At 36.2% G+C, this 20,000-nt stretch overlaps 1 protein-coding gene across 5 annotated transcripts in view; it reads left to right on the forward strand.

The window, feature by feature from the left end:
• Positions 1–20,000, forward strand: part of LOC144965280 (voltage-gated inwardly rectifying potassium channel KCNH6-like) — a 302,154-nt gene that overhangs the window by 180,656 nt on the left and 101,498 nt on the right. For 4 of the 5 annotated variants that reach the window (XM_078900455.1, XM_078900454.1, XM_078900456.1 and 1 more), the window contains one exon: positions 4,884–5,146. In XM_078900455.1, the coding sequence (XP_078756581.1) occupies positions 4,884–5,146 (263 nt within the window). Of the gene's footprint in view, positions 1–4,883; positions 5,147–19,103; positions 19,496–20,000 lie in introns of those variants that run through there. The other variant, XM_078900458.1, reaches the window with a different exon arrangement.

Consider the following 20,000-nt stretch of genomic DNA (forward strand, 5'->3'; position numbering starts at 1 on the left):
GAAAAAGGGAATTTTATTTTTTTTAAATTTTAAACTGTTATCTGTCTGCTCAACGCTACAGCAACATGGATAAGTTCCGGATTTATAAGCTTAGGAGGCAAGATGGCCCATTGTTAGCGCGTTGTACTCTGGACTCAGAGGTTCTGTGTTCGATTCCGACCGAAGCCATTTTGTACTTTTTAGAGCAAGAAAATTTACTCCAATCACTCACTCCATTCAGGTGTAAAAGGGTACCTGTCAAGCTGGGATAGTAATCTGCGATAGACTAGCGTCCTGTTCAAAGGTTTTCAAACAAATACGTTAATTGTCCGCTTCACGCTATTGAAACCGGAATAACTCCTGCACCATTGGCTACAAGGCTCTAAAGGAGTTAATTTGTCTTACAATGAGTCCAAGTGGCTCAGAAGGACTTACTTAAAAATATTTTCATTGAAAATTCCCGAAATAAATAACGATAAAGATAATTGATCCCACAAGGTACCGAATAGATGTGCGACCGGTTTTAGACACGTTACTGCTGTGTCACAAAGTGTGACACTTCTTAAATTATATTTATAAACATACGTTTTTAAATTGCCGAAAATGTTTATGTTGCTATGCCTTCTGTACGTGGTGTCATCACATAGAATTATTTTTTGAATTGTTCTTGCTTTTTTATATTCAGAATTGAAATAAATAAATAAATCATAACTGTGAAATTGAATGTAAGCTTCAGTTTAATATACGAAAACAGATAAAAAGGACGTTTCGGGTTTCCCCTTCATCAACAACACGTGATGAATTAAAAACAACAGACGAATGAGATAATGTGGTAGTGGCGTTGTTAAGATGCATAAAGAAAAACATTGTATGCTACTTTGTGAGGAAGCGCGAATTAAAACAGAGCAATAGAAATTTATAAAAGGTGCGTACTTAATTATGTTAAAAGAGGGGAGGCGGGTAGGAACTGTGTAATGCAGTATAGAAGACAGTGAACTAAAAGTGTGGACTATTGTTGGAAAATAAATACAATGGAATTGGAAATAAATACAAAATGTAAGGGATGTAGGTATTAATATATTAGTGGCATTAGCAGCAGCAGAAGCAACAGTAGTAGTAGTAGTAGTAGTAGTAGTAGTAGTAGTAGTAGTAGTAGTAGTAGTAGTAGTAGTAGTAGTAGTAGTAGTAGGGATGCAGAAAATAAAGACAGGCATTTCAATTTTGACACGGCGCCGCCAAGTCTGGGACTTTTTTGTCCTAGTGCGGAAGTCTGCTATATTTTTCTACTATCACAAACGATATGAACACGGGACTGGGACAGTGCTGTCCCGTTGATTTTGTAGCATTTCACAACGGCTTGGGACACAACGGGACTGTTTTGTCCCGTCCCATTAGGTGCGGAAGATTACTCTAAATTCTATATGTTACAGATTTGGGACAGGACTGTCCCAGGACAGTCCTGTCCTAGTGCGGAAGAGGGTTAAGAGTTCAATGCTTTATTCCCCCTGACTACCTCGTTCCACAATGTTGTGCTATTTGACCCTGGTCCTCTATCCCTTTCTACTGTGAAGATCCCTTTTGTTTCGATTTCCCCTTTTGTTTTTGTATAATATTGCAAGACGCAATAGTCATTTAGATTTGGTTTTATACATTTCTATTTGAAGACTAGAAGATAAATATAATTCTGACATCGATTAAATATTAAGGACTCCTGGTGATAATAATTCTTTAAATATAGTTATCATATAATGGTGCGTATGCGCTGTAATTTGTGTTTAACAGAATGTTATTTAATATCAAATTATATTCTTACTGCCAACATTAAGATATTATACTGGAATTAAATTGAATACGAATGTTGTACTTTTTGCATATTTGAGACATGAAGCAATATGCTTTTATTTCTAGTTCATAAATGTCCTGGTTGACAATTTTTTGGGCCAAATAATAGTTAAGCTTTGGGCGGTGAATCATTCCAGTGTCTTGAGACTCATGTGTGGAAGTATTATCAATTTATTTTCATGGTGAGGGCATTATATTATTTCTTTACAAAAGGTTTACGTAGTAGACCGATGGTCGATTTATAATAATATATGTGTGCATGGCTTATTACCGACTCGTGGCCCCTGATTACACGTGATACATTTAGTGTGTTGTTATGCTCTCTCTCTCCCTCTCTTTCTAACTCTATCTATCTCTCACTCACTCTCTCTCTCCCTCTCTCCCTCTCTCTCTTTCTAACTCTATCTATCTCTCACTCACTCTCTCTCTCCCTCTCTCTCTCCCTCTCTTTCTAACTCTATCTATCTCTCACTCACTCTCTCTCTCCCTCTCTCTCTCCCTCTCTTTCTAACTCTATCTATCTCTCACTCACTCTCTCTCTCCCTCTCTCTCTCCCTCTCTCCCTCTCTCTCTCCCTCTCTCTTGCTCTCTCTCTCTCTCTCTCTCTCTCTCTGTGTGTGTGTGTGTGTGTGTGTGTTTCTTTCTCTTTCTATCTGTCTACCTATATATATATATATATATATATATATATATATATATATATATATATATATATATATATATATATCTAGCCACCTATCTATCTATCTATCCATCATACTATCCATCCATCTATCAATTTATCTATCCTTCTATTTCTATCTATCTATCTATTTATCTATCTGTCTACCTACCTATCTCTCTGTCCATCTATCTATTTAAACATCTCTCAAAATTATGTATCATCTATCTTTCATTGTATGAGCATAGTATTCCAATTACTTTATTAACATAACAGTCTAAACAGTCTTTCACTACAGTCCATATTTCCGTCAAGGAGTCGGAGAACGCTTTTAGCTTAATCCTGGGATAAGCAAGGGTTGATTGTAGATAGATTTAGAATGTAGATTTGCCTTGAAGATACTAAAAAATGTCTTACGTTGTCCATCCAGTCTTCCTCCATTGCAGTTACAATGTTACATTTTACTGTGTCACAAAAATCACTGATGCTAAGTTTTTTAAAAGCACATTATTACAGTTAATAAATGTTTATTATTATTATTATTATTATTATTATTATTATTATTATTATTATTATTATTTTATTATTATTATTATTATTATTATTATTATTATTATTATTATTATTATTATTATTGTTTTGTTTTAAAAAAAGATGTAATAAATGTCTATACATGATACTTTTTAAGAAAATTGTTACAAATTATGTTATTATACTTGTTTTGATAATGAATATTATTTTTGTGAAAAATCGTTTTACCGTGTTTATTTTGAAATGATATAGATGCCAAATGATAAATTTTCTCATAGAGGTAAATTAGGGGGAATTATATTTTTGTAACCTCTCCTATCCATGGTCGTTCTATTAGAAACAACAAATAAACGTACCTCTATAATATACGATTTACAATTGGTTGGACATTATACAATAATATTGATGCATTATTTGTTTTAAAAAAAGCTATCGATGGACTAACAAACTAATTCGTTCACTGCCTTTTTGAATGAGTGCATCATTATATGGATGGGTGGTGTACGTCTCCCCTTTCAGTCCAAACGCATTTCCTTTTCTTTAAAGATCTGAAAAGGTGTGTATGAAACAGTGCCAGACAAAGCATAAATAATAATGTAAGAATAAGTGTGGCTATGGGGTCTAGTGGTATGACACTCGCTTTCGAATCGGAAGGTCCTGGTTTCGAGCCTCGCTCGGTCGGCGCATAGTTGAGTCAATGGAGAAGGCACATTCTCTCACCCTACTCAGGCATTAAATGAGTACCTAGCCGTTAACAGCGTCGTCTCTGTCCGAAAAAAATTGTAACGCCTAGCAGGCGTGCCATATCCTGTCCTACATGTTAAATGTTGCTGTTGGCCAGGGACCCCTTGTAAAGCGCCTTGAGCATGTTTAGTGGATATTAAACCTCTCTCTCTCTCTCTCTCTCTCTCTCTCTCTCTCTCTCTATATATATATTATATATATATATATATATATATATATATATATATATATATATATATATATATATTTTATTATTTATTTATTTTTTAATTTTTTTTTTTTTTAAACTATAATCCCCAACCAGTCAGAAAAAACAATCAACCTTCTTTGACTGGTGGAGTCCAGACAGACTGATTTTCTTTTTGCGATGTTTTTTTTTTTTTCTTGTATTTATTTGTATTTCTACTTTTTTTTTATCTGGCACAGTTTTATACACACCGTTTCAGACCTTCATCTTACACCAGTGCCTGCTCCCTATCTAATTTGCCATGTCTTTCAGCATGATCAATTTGTTGCATTCCTTCATATTGAATTTTGTCACGCAAGTCCCAACGTACCATTGATTCAATCCAGGGAAATTCTTAACACACCTTACTAACTGATTTGTTTTTAGTTGATATCCCACCTCCTTGTTGCAAATACTCTTGTCATCATTTTTAATGCTTTCGTTAACTTTATTTAGTGTAGAATTAACACAAACCTTAACTTTTACTGTAAGTGGGAAAATGGAATGTTGATCAACTTCCTATTTATCATTATCATTATCATCATCATCATCATCATCATCATCATCATCATCATCATCATCATCATTATCATCATCATCGTCATCATCGTTTGTCGTCGTTGTCATTGACATCGTCATACCATAAACATTGTCTTCGTCGTCGTCATCATCTTCCTTATCATCATCACATCATCATCATCATCATCATCATCATCATCATCATCATCATCATCATCATCATCATCATCAGAACCACCACCAAGATCACCACCATCATCACTATCCCTATCAACACGGAGAAACAGAAAAAAAATAAAACATTATTATCTTCTCCCCCCTCCCCCCCCCCCCCCCAACCCATTTCCCTGCCCCACTGATACCACCATCGTCGCCAAACAGGTCCCCCCACCAACCACATCAGACCGTTGATAAGCTCTCAAGACTCCAACGATTTCACAGACAATCGTCTGGAGCGTCTTCAGCCCCTGGGTGACAGCTTGACAAACATAGCCGCTGCAGCTGCGGCAACCAAAAGAGGGGACAGGGAAGCGTTGAACACGGGGACCACCGTTCCCCCTCCGGCAACCACCACGACATCCAGGGGCATCATTCTTCCCAATGTCGCCAACATGAAACAAAACGTCTCTGAGAAAGTAGCACAGGTAAGTGTTGTGATTGACGGGTATTAGATAGCAGTTGTATTTGCACACTACCCACCATATATCAGATATTACCTAGAAATTACATGAATGGTTAATTACAGAAGAATGGTTGGTGTTATCAAAATAAATCTATCAACACATCTAGATAATAAACACTAAAAATAATCCTTTCAGAGCCGTTCATATAATTTACTGAGGTGAGAAGTACTTACGGCATAGTGTGCAACTATCTATAACTGACTCTTTGTTATCGCATCTTGATTTTAGCGAGTCATATTATTCATTGACACTTCAGTGCGTCATTGACCGAGCAGAACGATGTCCCATCTTGTAACAAAGTCAAGTAACAATTATCGTTGACAGTACGCTCTCTGTTGACAGTTACCGGATTGATGACAATGATCACTAATCCCTTACCCCGTTGCTGTGTCCTTGGGGAAGGCGCTTTGCACAGATTACCCACTCGACTGAGGTATTGATGAGCACTATAGAGAAATTTTGAAGTATCAGTTAGAATAGATGATTCCTCGTTGGGTCTTATGTTCCTTGTTTAAACTACTACCTCTACGTCTTATAGTAAATTTGGTATTTCTAACGTAGGTAAATCTTGATCAGTATGATTTTTACTAAAACGTGAACTTTTATTTAATAAGGGGGGGGGGGGGGGGGGGGGGGGCTGACATATCCCAAAAGCCTCACAAATACCAATAGTTTTTTGTTGCTGTTTGTTTTGTTTTCTTTAAAGCAAGTATTGCTTTTGGCAAAATGCATAAACAAGGTATGTTGTAATTGTAATGGGATTATTTATATCAATTGTTAATTATGTAATCAGTGCTCGATAACCACAATTCCTGCTTTGTGTCTTTCTTTTCTTGTGGTCTTGTTGTTTGCTTTTTGTTGTTGGTTTTTTTTTTTTTTTGTTTGTTTGTTTGCTTTTTGGTTGGACCTCTTAACTTTGCTCATGAATGCAATGTGGCGAAAACGGTTTGATTCTCAACAACAACAACGAGAGAGAGAGAGAGAGAGAGAGAGAGAGAGAGAGAGAGAGAGAGAGAGAGAGAGAGAGAGAGCGAGTGAGGGGGGGGGGTAGTGTCAATCTCAAAGAGGCAGAGTGTAATGGCAATTTCCCTAGAGCCTGCGACTTTAACATGATTGTACATTATAATGAACAGTTTTTAAAGAAATTGTTTATGGCGAAACTTTGACGATTATTATCTAGATTATTTTCCCAACTTTACGTTGTTATTCAGTGCCCTTATCTAACTCTATAATGCTATCCAACTATTCGATACCATTCGTGGCCAAGTCTCAGGCCGCAATTCGTCTTTTTCTACAAAATGGAATTAAGGGAAGTAATGTCATTACTCGAACGACATTGAAAAAGTAATACCAGTTGTCTCCCTTGCATATTGCTTTAAAAAAGAAAGTCTCCATAACTATCATCGTTCTCTCTCTCTCTCTCTCTCTCTCTCTCTCTCTCTCTCTCTCTCTCTCTCTCTCTTTCTCTCTCTCTCTCTGTGTGTGTGTGTGTGTGTGTTTGTGTTTATGTGTGTGTGTATCTCAATATATATGTGTGTGTATCTCTGTTTCTCTCTCTTTCTCTGCCTCTCCCTTCCTCTCTCTCTCCCTCTCTCTATCTCTCTCTCTCTCTCTCCATCTCACTATCTGGGTCTCTCAATCATGCTTCCTCCCTCCCTCGACATACAGAAAAAAACTAAGTAATCATAATAATGATATTCATAAGAATCTGCCTCCGCACTTTCAACACTTCAGTACGTCAAATATTATTTTTGTACGCTTTTAAACGCAAATGGGGTTGTTACTAATAATTCCAGCTTCAAGAGAACTTTATGGGAAGGAAAATTTAATACTATTTTGTAAGAAACGAAACATAAAAGTATCTCCTTCGGGATTACATTATGAAGACAACTTACGCTATTACTCTTCTCATAATCAAGGTCTATTTTTTCTGAATCATATCGATTTTTAAAATATTCAAGGTAGACTAGAGACTTAAGTTCCACTCTCATTCGACTGTCTGATTTTAAAGGTGTGCATTTGTTAAACTTTAAATAAATCATTTTAGACGTCTAGCCCTTTAATTTGTCTACTTGTCGCGAAAAATAAAATCACAAATATGCGTGGATTGTCATGTGCGTGAGGTTTTCTTTTTCTTTTGACTGTTTGTTTTGTTATAAAGACGAAAAGAAAATGTTAAAGGCATCGAATTGCACTTTAAAGGAGAAATGTTGATAATGGCTGAATCTCGTAATGGGTGTAACAGGCACGGAATGGCATAAAAGATGCCGTGTCGTTCACGTGGGAATATGGCATATGACTGTAAATAGATTAGGAGCAGGCTCTGGTGCAATTATATTAATGTTTCATAACCGTGAGGCCCATGAAGAAAGAGTTATCCAAGTGTCTGTAGCATGGAATTTGGAACAGACAGTATCGATTTCTCCTGTCTGTCCGGATTTGAAGTGAGAGATGTATTCATGTTTTTCTTTTTTTTTTTTATCTTGCCTGAAGAATGGTTTTGAGCCATAACGTTCCGTGTTTGGTATCTCATTACTTTTTTGCGTCTGCCACATACACTCTTGTGGCTATATGGTCTAGTGGTATGACTATCACTTTCGGATCAGAAGGTCCTGGGTTCGAGCCTCGTTGGGCGCATAGTTGGCTCCTTGGAAAAGGCTCATTTCTCGCATTCTTTCACCGTACTCAGGTGTAAAATGAGTACCTGGCCGTTAACAGCGTTGTCTCTGTGTGAAAAAAAATGTGTAATATCGCCTAACAGCCGTCATGTCCCGTTCTACATGTTACGTGTTGATGTTGGTCAGGGATCCCCTGTAAAGTGCTTTGAGCACGTTTAGTGGATATTGCACTATATAAACGGTCATTTTTTTTTCTAGCTGTTACATGGCCTTGAATGCTTAAAGGCATTTTAACATAATATTAAATATTATCAGAAAAGAAATGCATTAGCTTGAATTTACCCACTCTGATTTTCTATCATTTGACCTGGCAACCAAGTGAGGTGGTGTCTGTTTGTCTGCAACATTTCCCCTTCCATCCACAATGTTTTGTGTCTTCTATCTATAATCTGCTTGTGGTTTAAATGTCGATGATGGGTTGATGATAATGATGACGAAAAACAGCAGCCGTAGCAGCATTAGTGGTAGAAGTGGTGGTGGTGGTAGTTACACCTAGATACAAATGATAGAAACAAGACCTGGTCTAGTAGGGCAAGTAATCTAGTCCTGGTTGGGCGGGCGTTTCAGTTAGAGATGGTTAGATCGAAGCGATAAGGATTGCTGAGTTCAAGCGATAGGAATATAGCATAGGTATGAGCTGCCAAAATTATTTTTGTGAAATATCTTAAAAAGAGTGCATGAAACAGTGCCAGTCAAAGCAGAGAAGAAATAAAATATTTAAAAATCATCCCAAAAAATCAGCCTGCTCGACTGTGGATCGAACCTCAGACCTGATTACCCCGGTCATAATATGTCATGCATTCTTTTTCAGATCTTTATCTTGCACCAGTACCTGCTCTCTAATCCAAAGATGTCTTTTACCTGATTTTCTGTTCTCTCATGTTTTTTTTTTTTGTTTTTTTTTTTTGTTGTTTTTTTTTTTGGGGGGGGGGGGGGGGGTCCGTGTGTATGTCTCATTTTTTGGGGGTCATATTAGCGATGAGACAAGATGCCATTGGTTACTAAAACTTATCAATGATTAATCAACGATCGGGGAAAATGTTCTTTCTTCCACCCGCCTTTTGCTCGAAGAATTATAGTTATTAAATATAAAGACAAATTATTGTTTATATTAATTTTGACTTTGAGTAAAGGTATGCTTCCATACCGCTCCTCAATGGGAGCTTCCTTTACGTTAACTTGAATTGGATTGAACATGTTGTTTTATTAAAGATGTATCCTGAATGCTGTATATATATATATATATATATATAAATATATATATATTATATATATATATATATATATATATATATAAGGGGCAGCGTGACTTAGCGGTACGGTCTTTGCTTAGTACCCGACAGGTACCGAGTTCGAATTCCGGCTGCGCTGTGTGGCCTTGAGCAAGTCACTTCTCCCTTGCTCAGTTTGCGGCGCTGTACTGTGGCTGACACTTGGGTTATTCCAGTTTTCTTCCTGGAATAGACCCTAGAGACAAATTTTCCCTATGGGATGATTAAAGGGAATTTTATTTATTTTTTATTTATTTTCTTGACTCAAGTGGAAAACAAATGCCGACAGCCAGAAAAGTCGGTACAAAAGTTACACGTTGTAAATGCGCACCAAAATTTCACCTAAGGGTGGTTACGCAGCAGTCACTACACCAAATGTTCGCGCTCAGTGAGCGTGGTTTGGAATGTCAGAAACCCATAATTCGACCAAAGCTGACCCTTGCACAAAGTTGCTCGACTGAGATGCGCACGTGAACTCCAGGACTGGTATCAGTATAATGTGAGAAAGCATTTATTTGTTTACAGACGAATCGCTTTTTGAAGTTGATATTTTTTTAAATTGAGCTTTTATATAGCGTAATATCCACTAAATGTGCTCAAAGCGCTTTACAAGAGGTCCCTAGCCAACAGCAACATTTAACATTTAGGACTGGACATGGCGCCTGTTAGGCGATGTTACATTTTTTCGGACAGAGACAACGCAGTTAACGGCCAGGTACTCATTTTACACATGAGTACGGCGAGAGAATGCGAGTAAAGTGCCTTCTCCAAGGACTTAACCATGCGCCGAGCGCATACCACTAGACCACATAGCCGCACCAGAGACGTACGTCATGCTATCGACGACGAGGTGAACGTATCAATGACACAACCATAATACTCTTCAACAGTCATAACGTCACTTCCTTCCTAATGACGCATGGTAACTTAGTAACACTGGCTCTAAACTATCGGAACAATGGCGGACGCCCGTATGAAATATTTCTCCGGCGAGCATAAAAGCGTTTCCAGAGGAAAACCCCCCCCATAAATTTGATCATGTTTTGACTTTTACACATTCTGATCACAAGGCATACGAAAAGGGAATGAAAAGTTCTAGCCAGCATGAAGAATAAAAAGTAATGATTTTCTTTGTTTAGAACCAAGATGGCGGCCGTTGCCGGGCAGCGTGACATCAGACTACTGAATCCAATTGAAGTAGCACATCGAGAATATGGATATGTAATGGTGTGGAGATGGATAAATTGTGGTACATTTATAAACATTGACCTGATACGTATCAACCAATGACTCAACTCAGACCTATACATCAGCAATATTCTTAAACTAATAACCGTTTATTTGGAATCAGAATAATCAAGAAGTGATACTCCAGTTTGATAACGCCTCAGCAATAAAGCTCGATTAACACCTGCTTAACCAAACGATTCAAATGTAACTCTGATGAAACCTTGGACAGCTGTGTCGCCTGGCATGAATCCCATTGAACATAATGGGATTTTATGGGGGGAAAGCTTTAAAAAAACAAACAATACAAAGCAATAAAGCTTTATAAAATGCGATGTAAAGTTCGACAGACTAAATAATATAATTTGGACTGATATACCAGCAGAAACAGTCAACAGTCTAACATCATCGACGAGACAAAGATTTGTGGCATTGATCAATTCTACCGGTGGACCTACAAAACACTTGGCTGATTTCAATTTTGTGCTCGATTTTGCAAATTGAGTGGTTTTAAATATCTGCGACTTTTCACCAATGTGCACAAATGCAATAAAAATACATCAAAAGAATAAAAGCTTTTTCTAGTGTCTAATTATATAATGACATTGTCCCTCTTCCAACCAGTATCGACCTATTTGCGGAAACGAACTGACTGGTGTCTTCTTTAAAAGACTCTCTCTCTCTCTCTCTCTCTCTCTCTCTCTCTCTCTCTCTCTCTCTCTCTCTCTCTCTCTGTGTGTGTGTGTGTATGTATACGATATATATATATATATATATATATATATATATATATATATATATATATATATATATATATATATACATATATATAAAATGAGAATGTACCGAAAGGTCGCATTTGTGACATTCGCCACAAAAAAAAAAAAATAGTCAAATACTAAGTTATGTGTAAAAACTAAAGTACAAATTTCGATTTAATCAGTTTCCCTGGGTTAAACAATTAAAAGTAATTTTAAAACTGACTATTTAGCATCAAAATTACTAGTTATAGCCTTTTTGATGGTCGAAAAGTTTGGAAAACGTTGATACTCTCTGTCCACACTTTTGCCCCTTGAATAGTTGAGAAACCATCTTTTTTGTTATTCTATTGGTGCTGGATCGCCAATACTTTGTTTTCTTTGTTTCAGAATATTCGACTGGTTGAAACTAACGACAACGAATTTTTTCAAAATAAGTTATTATTGGAGTACTTTTGTGGCAAAAACGACGATTTAGTATATTTTCATTGATATTATGCCTTTGGTACTAATATAGCCCTATAAAATGTTCCAAACATTCGTTTTTCATGTCATACTTTGTGCTATTGGGGAGTTTTCCTGTCTAAGGTAATGTCAGAGACTTAACTCGGGGTAATATGAAGTGATCAAATTAGATGTTTTAGGTCTTAATAACGGACCTAGGCTCGATTAAACTACTCAATAAGTCTTTCCTCCTTTGTGGCAGGCAGTATCTTCAGTTAAAGATGACTCTAGATACCGCATTCTGAGTCGGAATGGGAGGAAGTCGTGATACATAAACAATTCATTTCAAAGCCGCTTATCTTCAATTACGTAGGATAACTTGGCTTGAGATTTTTAATGACTTCATTGGTGACAATTTAAAGGCTTTGATGTGTCAAACTAAGCTCTGGTATTGATCGCGCTGATTCGAATTTTTGGGGGCCGAACAATTTTTATTGTTTCCTAATATTTTCTTACCGTGGATTGTTGTTTTACTGAAAGCATTGGATGAAGAATGGATGAAGGACAATGGTTCTTCTTAACAACGCCACAACCACATTATCTCATTCGCCTGTAGTGTTTCATCAATCCTGTTTTATTGATAAAGGGGAAACTCGAAACGTCCATTTTATCTGTTTTCGTATAATAATATTAAATTGAAGCTTACATTCAATTTCACATTGTTATCTAATAAAGCTATAGATCTAGATAGGTGAAAGTTGAAAGAAGTATTTTCACAGATTTTATCTAATTTGGGAATATATAGCCCATCTGCTGCTATCGAAAACGGAACGGGTCACTGGATTCTTGTTACGCCACGACTGGAAAAGCGGATTGTGTTGGCATCTCCTGGGGTGCGCCGAGCTAGGTAAAAAGAGAAATTATAGGAAGGGTGGAACTTTGGTGTGATGAGCCAGTGAGTGAATCGAGAATAACGAGTTACATGAGAAAAGCAGACAGGTAAATGAATTCAAGCATGCTTACCGAAAAGATAACGAACGTTTTGGAAATCATTGACGCTGTGGTGTCACGATTTTATGTGGACATTGAGTGCTTAGCTTCTTTTTTATAACCGATATAATACTCTTCATTCAGCAACGCAGGAATATGTTATGCGTTTATTTTATGTACGTTTAGCTTTTGAGACGCTCCATAAAGCTTGATTATAGAGTTAATTTATGAGAATTAGTTTAAGCCTTATAATTTATTATTCTGGCTCTGATTTTCGTGAAACCAGCGAGAACCGTTGTTGTCTTGGAGAGTTTAAAGTTTTATAAATCAAAACAACTTTGAGATAAAACCCGTTAAATGTGTAAACGTATTAAGTATAAAAACTTCCCAAGCTAACATATTTAACTGTGTGTTTGTGTGTGTATGAGTGGGTGGATGTGCGTGTTTAAGTGTATGTAGACATTGCTCGGATCTTTTAGTTCGATGAGAATAATATACACGCCTTTGCAAATATAATTTCATTGATTTTTGTCTAATTTCTATCTCGTGTGCACGATTTTGCAATGACTATGAAAGCAATGCATCTGATATACGATTTTGACCGACATCAGAAAATATTTTAACCGGATATCCAAAAGACCTAGTCTATGAGGTTAATACAAAAAAAATTATCCCTTTTGCGCCACGATATCATAAGATATAATCGCCTAGGCATTCCACGAAGGAATATAGATAACTCATCAAACAAGATGTCTGATGTCAACAGGATCACCCATGTTGTCTAAGTGAGCAAATTGGGGGTTAATAATCTTGCTCAAGGAAAAAAACGAAAGTGCCTGAAGCGGGGCTCGAACCCGGGTCATCCGGAGCACAGTGCAATGCCTTAATCACTCGGCCACTTCGCCCCCGTGAGGTTAATAAAGTATCGATTTTAATTGGAAATCATATTGTAATACCTTATTTACAAAAATGTAAGTATAAAAAGGGTGAAATTATATGAGATAGACACCATATTTTTATATCAATCAAGCAGATATGGCTATTTATCTGACTCATCTTTTAATGAAAACTAAGAATAACGTGTGTGTTATATTGTGCAATACAATGAGACATGATTAAATGCTAGACAAATTACGTATACGAATGATTACCTTTTAAATATTAATTTTATATTTCATTTCAATTGGTTTTCAAAAGTGCATAGTCTATTTTTTATAATTATATTTGAAGAATAGGCTTCCTAAGCCAACCCAACCGCAGTGAGTGCCAGTTTTAAGTAATTTGCCGTTTAATTGCGCATTGTCAATGTATGAAGTGCACTTCTGATCAACTGCAGTTCTTATCAAGTTTAAGAAGACGAAGAAGACGGGGAAGAGAAATAGGTTTTACCCTCCCAGAATTAAATAAAACACGGTGAGCAAAGCTAATATGTATGTAGACTTCAGAGTTTCGATCAGCCGATTGTGAAAATCGGGACTTCAGAGTTTTGATCCAACGATCATTTTTATGTTGATCTGCAAAGTGATCACTAAGTTGCTAGAAGCTGTAGCTTGTACAAAGCTTTGCACAATAATGAATATAACAACTTTTAAAATAAACTAAACTCGGAGCATTTCGGGCTCAAAATCCTTCCTCAGCCAATAATTGAGATAATAAAAACTCTATAAGGTCACTTCGAAACAGACGGCTGAAAATTTGTTGGCACGTCTTGTCGACATCGTATTATATAAAGTAGAATTGCTATTATTAGAATGAATTTCTTGTGAAATAAATTTGTAATTGTTTGTCAATGTGGTTGATGTTTAGAATTGCTGGTATGGAGTTGCCCCTTTCATTGATAGTCTGTGGGGGGATAAACGTTTTTGCAATATGGGTTTGTTTTGTTTAATAGAATGATATATGTGCTACGGGCATAGTTTCTGTTGTATGTGAAATGTTGTTTGACAAACAAGAAAAAAATAATAAAATACAAAACAAAAGCCAAAAAAAATAATTAAACCATCTCCCCACCCACCTCCAAAAAAAGAAGCCAAAATAACAATAACAACAACAACAATAACAACAACAACAACAACAACAATTTTTTTTAAAACCCAAAACAACAAGACTGTACAATGTTTTTGTTTTCTTTTTGTATTTGATTTGTGTCTGAGTCGGATACATTTCTTGTTACTTTTTTAATCTTTTCTAAACGGCTTAATTTTCCCCTAGTCTTAGTGTCTACTTTATATTATATAATATCATTGAAAGTGGGATGTAGACTCACATGCTTATCTTTGACTTATCATTTTCGTCAGGGTGACATTTTCATTGAGAGACAATTAATTTGCTTGTCAACAAATTCACAAACCAAAATGGGAAAATAGGAGTTGTATATGATAACACAAATAAAATCATTGTACCTCATACACTATTTCTCAGACCAGGTCTGTGTCAGATTATTTTCATTGTGTTATTTTGAGCGAACACGTTTTAATTTCATTAATAGAAAACACATTAAAGTTCTGTTCTTTTTTAAAATTTAAGATTTTATACAAACTTAACCCCCGAGTTAATTTGATTTATGTTAGAAACCTCTTGAGCACAATACCACGACTTCGAACCCTTAGTAAATTCCCTCAACAAAATGTGCCTGTACGTATGAAAATCACAATTATTTTGTTTCTTACAGAACTAAATAACCAGTGTATTTTATTTGTACTAGAGTCTTTGAATTATTTGATACTGTCTATAAATTATATGTATTCCCATCTCAGTCAAGGGGGGGGGGGGGGAGTTATACTTTAATTCACCTTATTCAAGAACAGAACGTTGGGCCCAGATTGCTTTCATCGTATTGTTAGAATTTATTACAATTATAGTCACATTACCGATTCCGGTATTTACGCCTTCTTTAGAAATAATATTCTTTTTTTTTTTCTTAATTAAGTTGAACTATGAATTTATAGAGATCAGCTTGCCACGGCACGACCGAAAGTTGCTGGAATGGGAAATGAATTCGAGTTTACCTCGTTTTCTTCCTACTTGTTTCTAAATTGGCTACAGCAGGTAAAATAAGTGGATTATAAGGGTGAACTCATCGTGTGCCGTGTAATCTCCCCCTCCTCCATGTAATATACATTATCGTGATTGTTTACTTTATTTATCAACAAACTAGAGTGACTTTTATTGACCCAACCAAGGCAATTTAATTCTTTATATTGAAATAAATAGCTTCTTCGCGTTACTGCGATCGGGTTTTTTTTGTGCTATTAACTTATAAAATTAATGATAAGTTGAGTTGGATGGTCCTGGCTGTGAATAATTCGTGTAATTCACGTACATAAACGAATGTATGGTTTTGAAAATGTTTCTTCAGATTTTCTTTAAGATAAAATGTACTTTTTTTCCTATCTCTGTGATACTGAAAGTAAAAATACTGTCCACAGATTAAGAATGTTTTGATAGTGACGTGGTCATAGAGGTCAAATGTACTTTTACTGCCGTACTCGTATTTAAAAATTTGTCAGAAAGCTCGTGCTTCAAATATCGATCAATTTAAATGACCCTCATCTTGGCAAATCCTCTCAAACATGGGACTTCGCGAAGTTCATTTTCAAATCACACCATGCTCAATGCCCTAGGGCGCACGAGGCTAATTCGTCAATTTTTAAATTTTATTTTCAAGCTAGATCTACCACAGTTGACTCAAATGAATACTAAGAAAATCTGCGCTAGGTCGTCATACTCAGGCCTTAATTTGACTGTTGGCTTTCATTGCGAGTATAATTAATTCTAAACAATTCTAGCACATCCGCAACATATCTCTCTCTCTCACTCCCTCTCTCTCTCTCTCTCTCTCTCTCTCTCTCTCGCGCTCTCTCTCTCTTTCTTTCTTTCTCCCCTCCCCCCCCCCCCAACGACTTTCTCTCTCTCTTTTTCTCCCCCCCCCCCCCCCCACTTCCACTTACTCTCTCTCTCTCTCTCTCTCTCTCTCTCTCTATATATATATATATATATATATATATATATATATATATATATCCCTCTTTCTCTCTCTATTTCTCTCTTTCTCCCTCTCTCTCTCTCTCTCTCTCTCTCTCTCTCTCTCTCTCTCTCTCTCTTTTGGAAAGACGCAGTTAGAGTCCTATTAATGCTCCTGGAATTTTTCTTGAGACCTCCAACTTTTCAACTTTCTGTCTCATATTTGATATTTACTCAAATCACAGACTGGCTTTAAAACGAACATGATGCGGTGCGGGTTATCTGAAATTACAGGAATTTGCGTCAAATAAAATCATACAGAAAGAACAAGAATAATAGGTAAGAGGAAAGTGGACAATACAGAACAAACTGAAAATTAAAACTAATACTAAAATTTCATTCAAATGCGGTAACATATCAATACTTTTGGTGTGAATACTTTTGGTATCGATACATTGGAATAATCATGATCGCGTATACAGTTCGTGTATGCAGGCGTAATATCTTATTATTTATGTTTGCCGAATTGGATTTTTGTAACACTAAGGCTTCGAAACCACTGGACCGACATGCACTCATTTGCAGGTCTGATAACTCAATTTATTATGGGCTCATTGTTGTAATGGAATTACAAAAAACACTTTTTAAAAATGACGCAAAATATGTCTATTACAACAATGTTAAACTAGGGCCATAACTGATTTCGAATGTCAGACCTGCATAATGTATATGTCTCGCACTGAACACATCTTCACTAATGTTTGCATGGTGTTTACAATTGACATGAAAATTGTTTATATATATATATATATATATATATATATATATATATATATATATATATATATATATATATATATATATATATATATATAATGAGATTTATTAGACATCGTGATGATTTCATCGAAAAATCAAAAAAAAAATTGTTTCATCAAACGCCGTCGAAAACAGAAGCCACCCTTTTAAAGCATGTTGGTGTGTGTCAACCTCGCTGGGTTAGCGAATATGATCGATTGGTGAGAGTACATGCATTGAATCGATACCAGTTAGTGGTTCCTCTCATTATTTTGAATACAATCAATTTCTTGAGATTTGTATGAACCATTTTCGCTCTTAACATAGGGAATTGACTCTACGGCAAATTAGTGAAATATAATTATGAGATATTAAATGCAGAAAATATAGATATTATATCTCTGTGCGCGAATATAAAGATCAGTGGAGTTTTCTTATGAAGTCAAAAAATGGTTTGTTTATTAGGAGTTCAAATTTTACTCAACACTTGAATCATAAATTTTGATCGACTTATCATCACGTTAATAGAACTGTTCATTGAACTTTATTGATAGCAGTAATCGCATTGCGTTTGATTGACAAGCCTCAATCCAATGTCGTGAGCCCAACGTCAAGAGCGGGGACGCTTTAGAAGTAGTTGATATTGCGGAGAGAGAGAGAGAGAGAGAGAGAGAGAGAGAGAGAGAGAGAGAGAGAGAGAGAGGGGGGGGGGAGCATGAAGAGAATATACAGATTTTTAAAAGGGAATAGAAAATAGGTGTGGAGAATAATGAGTGGGAGGCAAAAAAAGATAGAGTAGGAGAGAAAAAAGAAAGAAAGAGACCAAAAAAAAAAAAAAAAAAGAAATAAAGAGAGTAAAAGAAAGAAAAGAAGAGAGTGAGAGGAGGAGGGAGAGAGAGAGAGATAGAGAGAGAGAGAGAGAGAGAGAGAGAGAGAGAGAGAAAGAAAGAAAGAGAGAAAGAGTGAGACGGAGAGGGAGAGAGATTTCTTGCGATGTTTTGAGATTCAAGCGATCTTCTTCCTGGTTATCACCCGTCACAGGTTATCTAATGCTTTATTGAACCGACTGAACTGCGTTTACCTGTGTTATTTGATAAGTTTTTAAATATTATTATAATATATTTTTTGTCCTTTAACCAATATTTACGATTTAATCGATCAGTTCTTTAGAAAGTGTGTGTGTGAGAGAGAGAGAGAGAGAGAGAGAGAGAGAGAGAGCAGAGAAGAAAGAGAGAGAGAGAGAAAGACAGAGAGAGAGAGAGAGAGAGAACGATAGCTATATATATATATAGAGAGAGAGGGGGGGAGGGGGTAGTGAGAGAGAGAGAGAGAAAGAGAGAGAGAGCAGAGAAGAAAGAGAGAGAGAGAAAGAGAGAGAGAGAGAGAGAGAGAGAGAGAGAGAGAGAACGATAGCTATATATAGAGAGAAAGGGGGAGGGGGTAGTGAGAGAGAGAGATAGATAGATAGATAGATAGAGAGAGAGAGAGAGAGAGAGAGAGAGAACGAACGAACTAAATTGCCATAATTTACTTGTTGTTTCCGCTGTAAATTTTCTAAATATTTTGATGAAGGGAAAACCCGAAACATCGTACCCTAAACAATTTGTATCAGCATCATCGTTTGCCTGAAGTGAATCGGTTGCAAACGGGAAATTATCAATTTTGATACATGATGTACATTCCGGTCCCTCTATTAAAAAAAAAATATAAAAAAATGATTTGAGTAACTTTTTAGTCCCAAAAGGCTAAACAAATGTTATTTATTTACCTGGGTGGTGTTGGGTTTTTGGCGAATTTACACGATGATACAACTAAACCTATCTCATTGATGTTTCTCGCTTCGGCTACGAGCTCTTCTCTCACAGAGGTTATATTTTTACTCTCCCGCTCGTAGAATCGTGTTTTCACCATGAGTGAGGGGGTAGTCTGGAGTGTTTCTCTTTCCACAGACATGAAACATATTCTTACCATTGTTAATTTTCCGTAGTCCGGAGGAGAAAGAGAGAGAGAGCGAGAGAGCGAGCGAGAACGCACGCTGTTTGGAACTCGCGTAACAAAACTGTTAAAGTTAATGTTCTCATTTTATCACAACGGTTACATAGTATTTGTATTTCTGCGTGTGAGGTGTCCAGAAAAGTGTTATTTCAACTTGTGTGATAACATTTTTCGAAAAGAAAAAGTGTAATAATATCTTGTATTTTTTTTTCACGTCGCATGTGTTAACTAGTTATACCGATCTATAAAAATGTGTATTTGTGGTGATTATAGCTTTGGTCAAAATGAACATTAATCCGGACACGACTCCATTCTTGTTATCGTTTGCCACATGGGGAAATTACCAATTAATTATCTTATGATTTTGTTACTTGATTTTTGTTAAGTATTCATAATCGGATTCGGTTCGGCCATGTTGTTATGCTGGGTGTCAGTCAATGTTGGCAGATGAATAAGCTGTGGCCATAATTCATTGCAGATCAACAGTTATAAATCTGCTAATGGTGTTTAGTTTTTGTGATAAATGGGTTTTAGAAAATGTTTCTCCGTGGGTATTCAATGGAGTTACCTTCCCTTTGACTAGATATATTATATTATATTAGTATTTCAATATGACGTGGTCAAATACTATGGGTGTTGATTAAACACTGCGGAAAGATCACACAAAACCGACACAATCAATATCAAACTT

The sequence above is a fragment of the Berghia stephanieae genome, chromosome 2 (assembly GCF_034508935.2).
Source record: "Berghia stephanieae isolate SIO BIC M18660-M18661 chromosome 2, UCSD_Bste_1.3, whole genome shotgun sequence".
Lineage (NCBI taxonomy): Eukaryota > Metazoa > Mollusca > Gastropoda > Nudibranchia > Aeolidiidae > Berghia > Berghia stephanieae.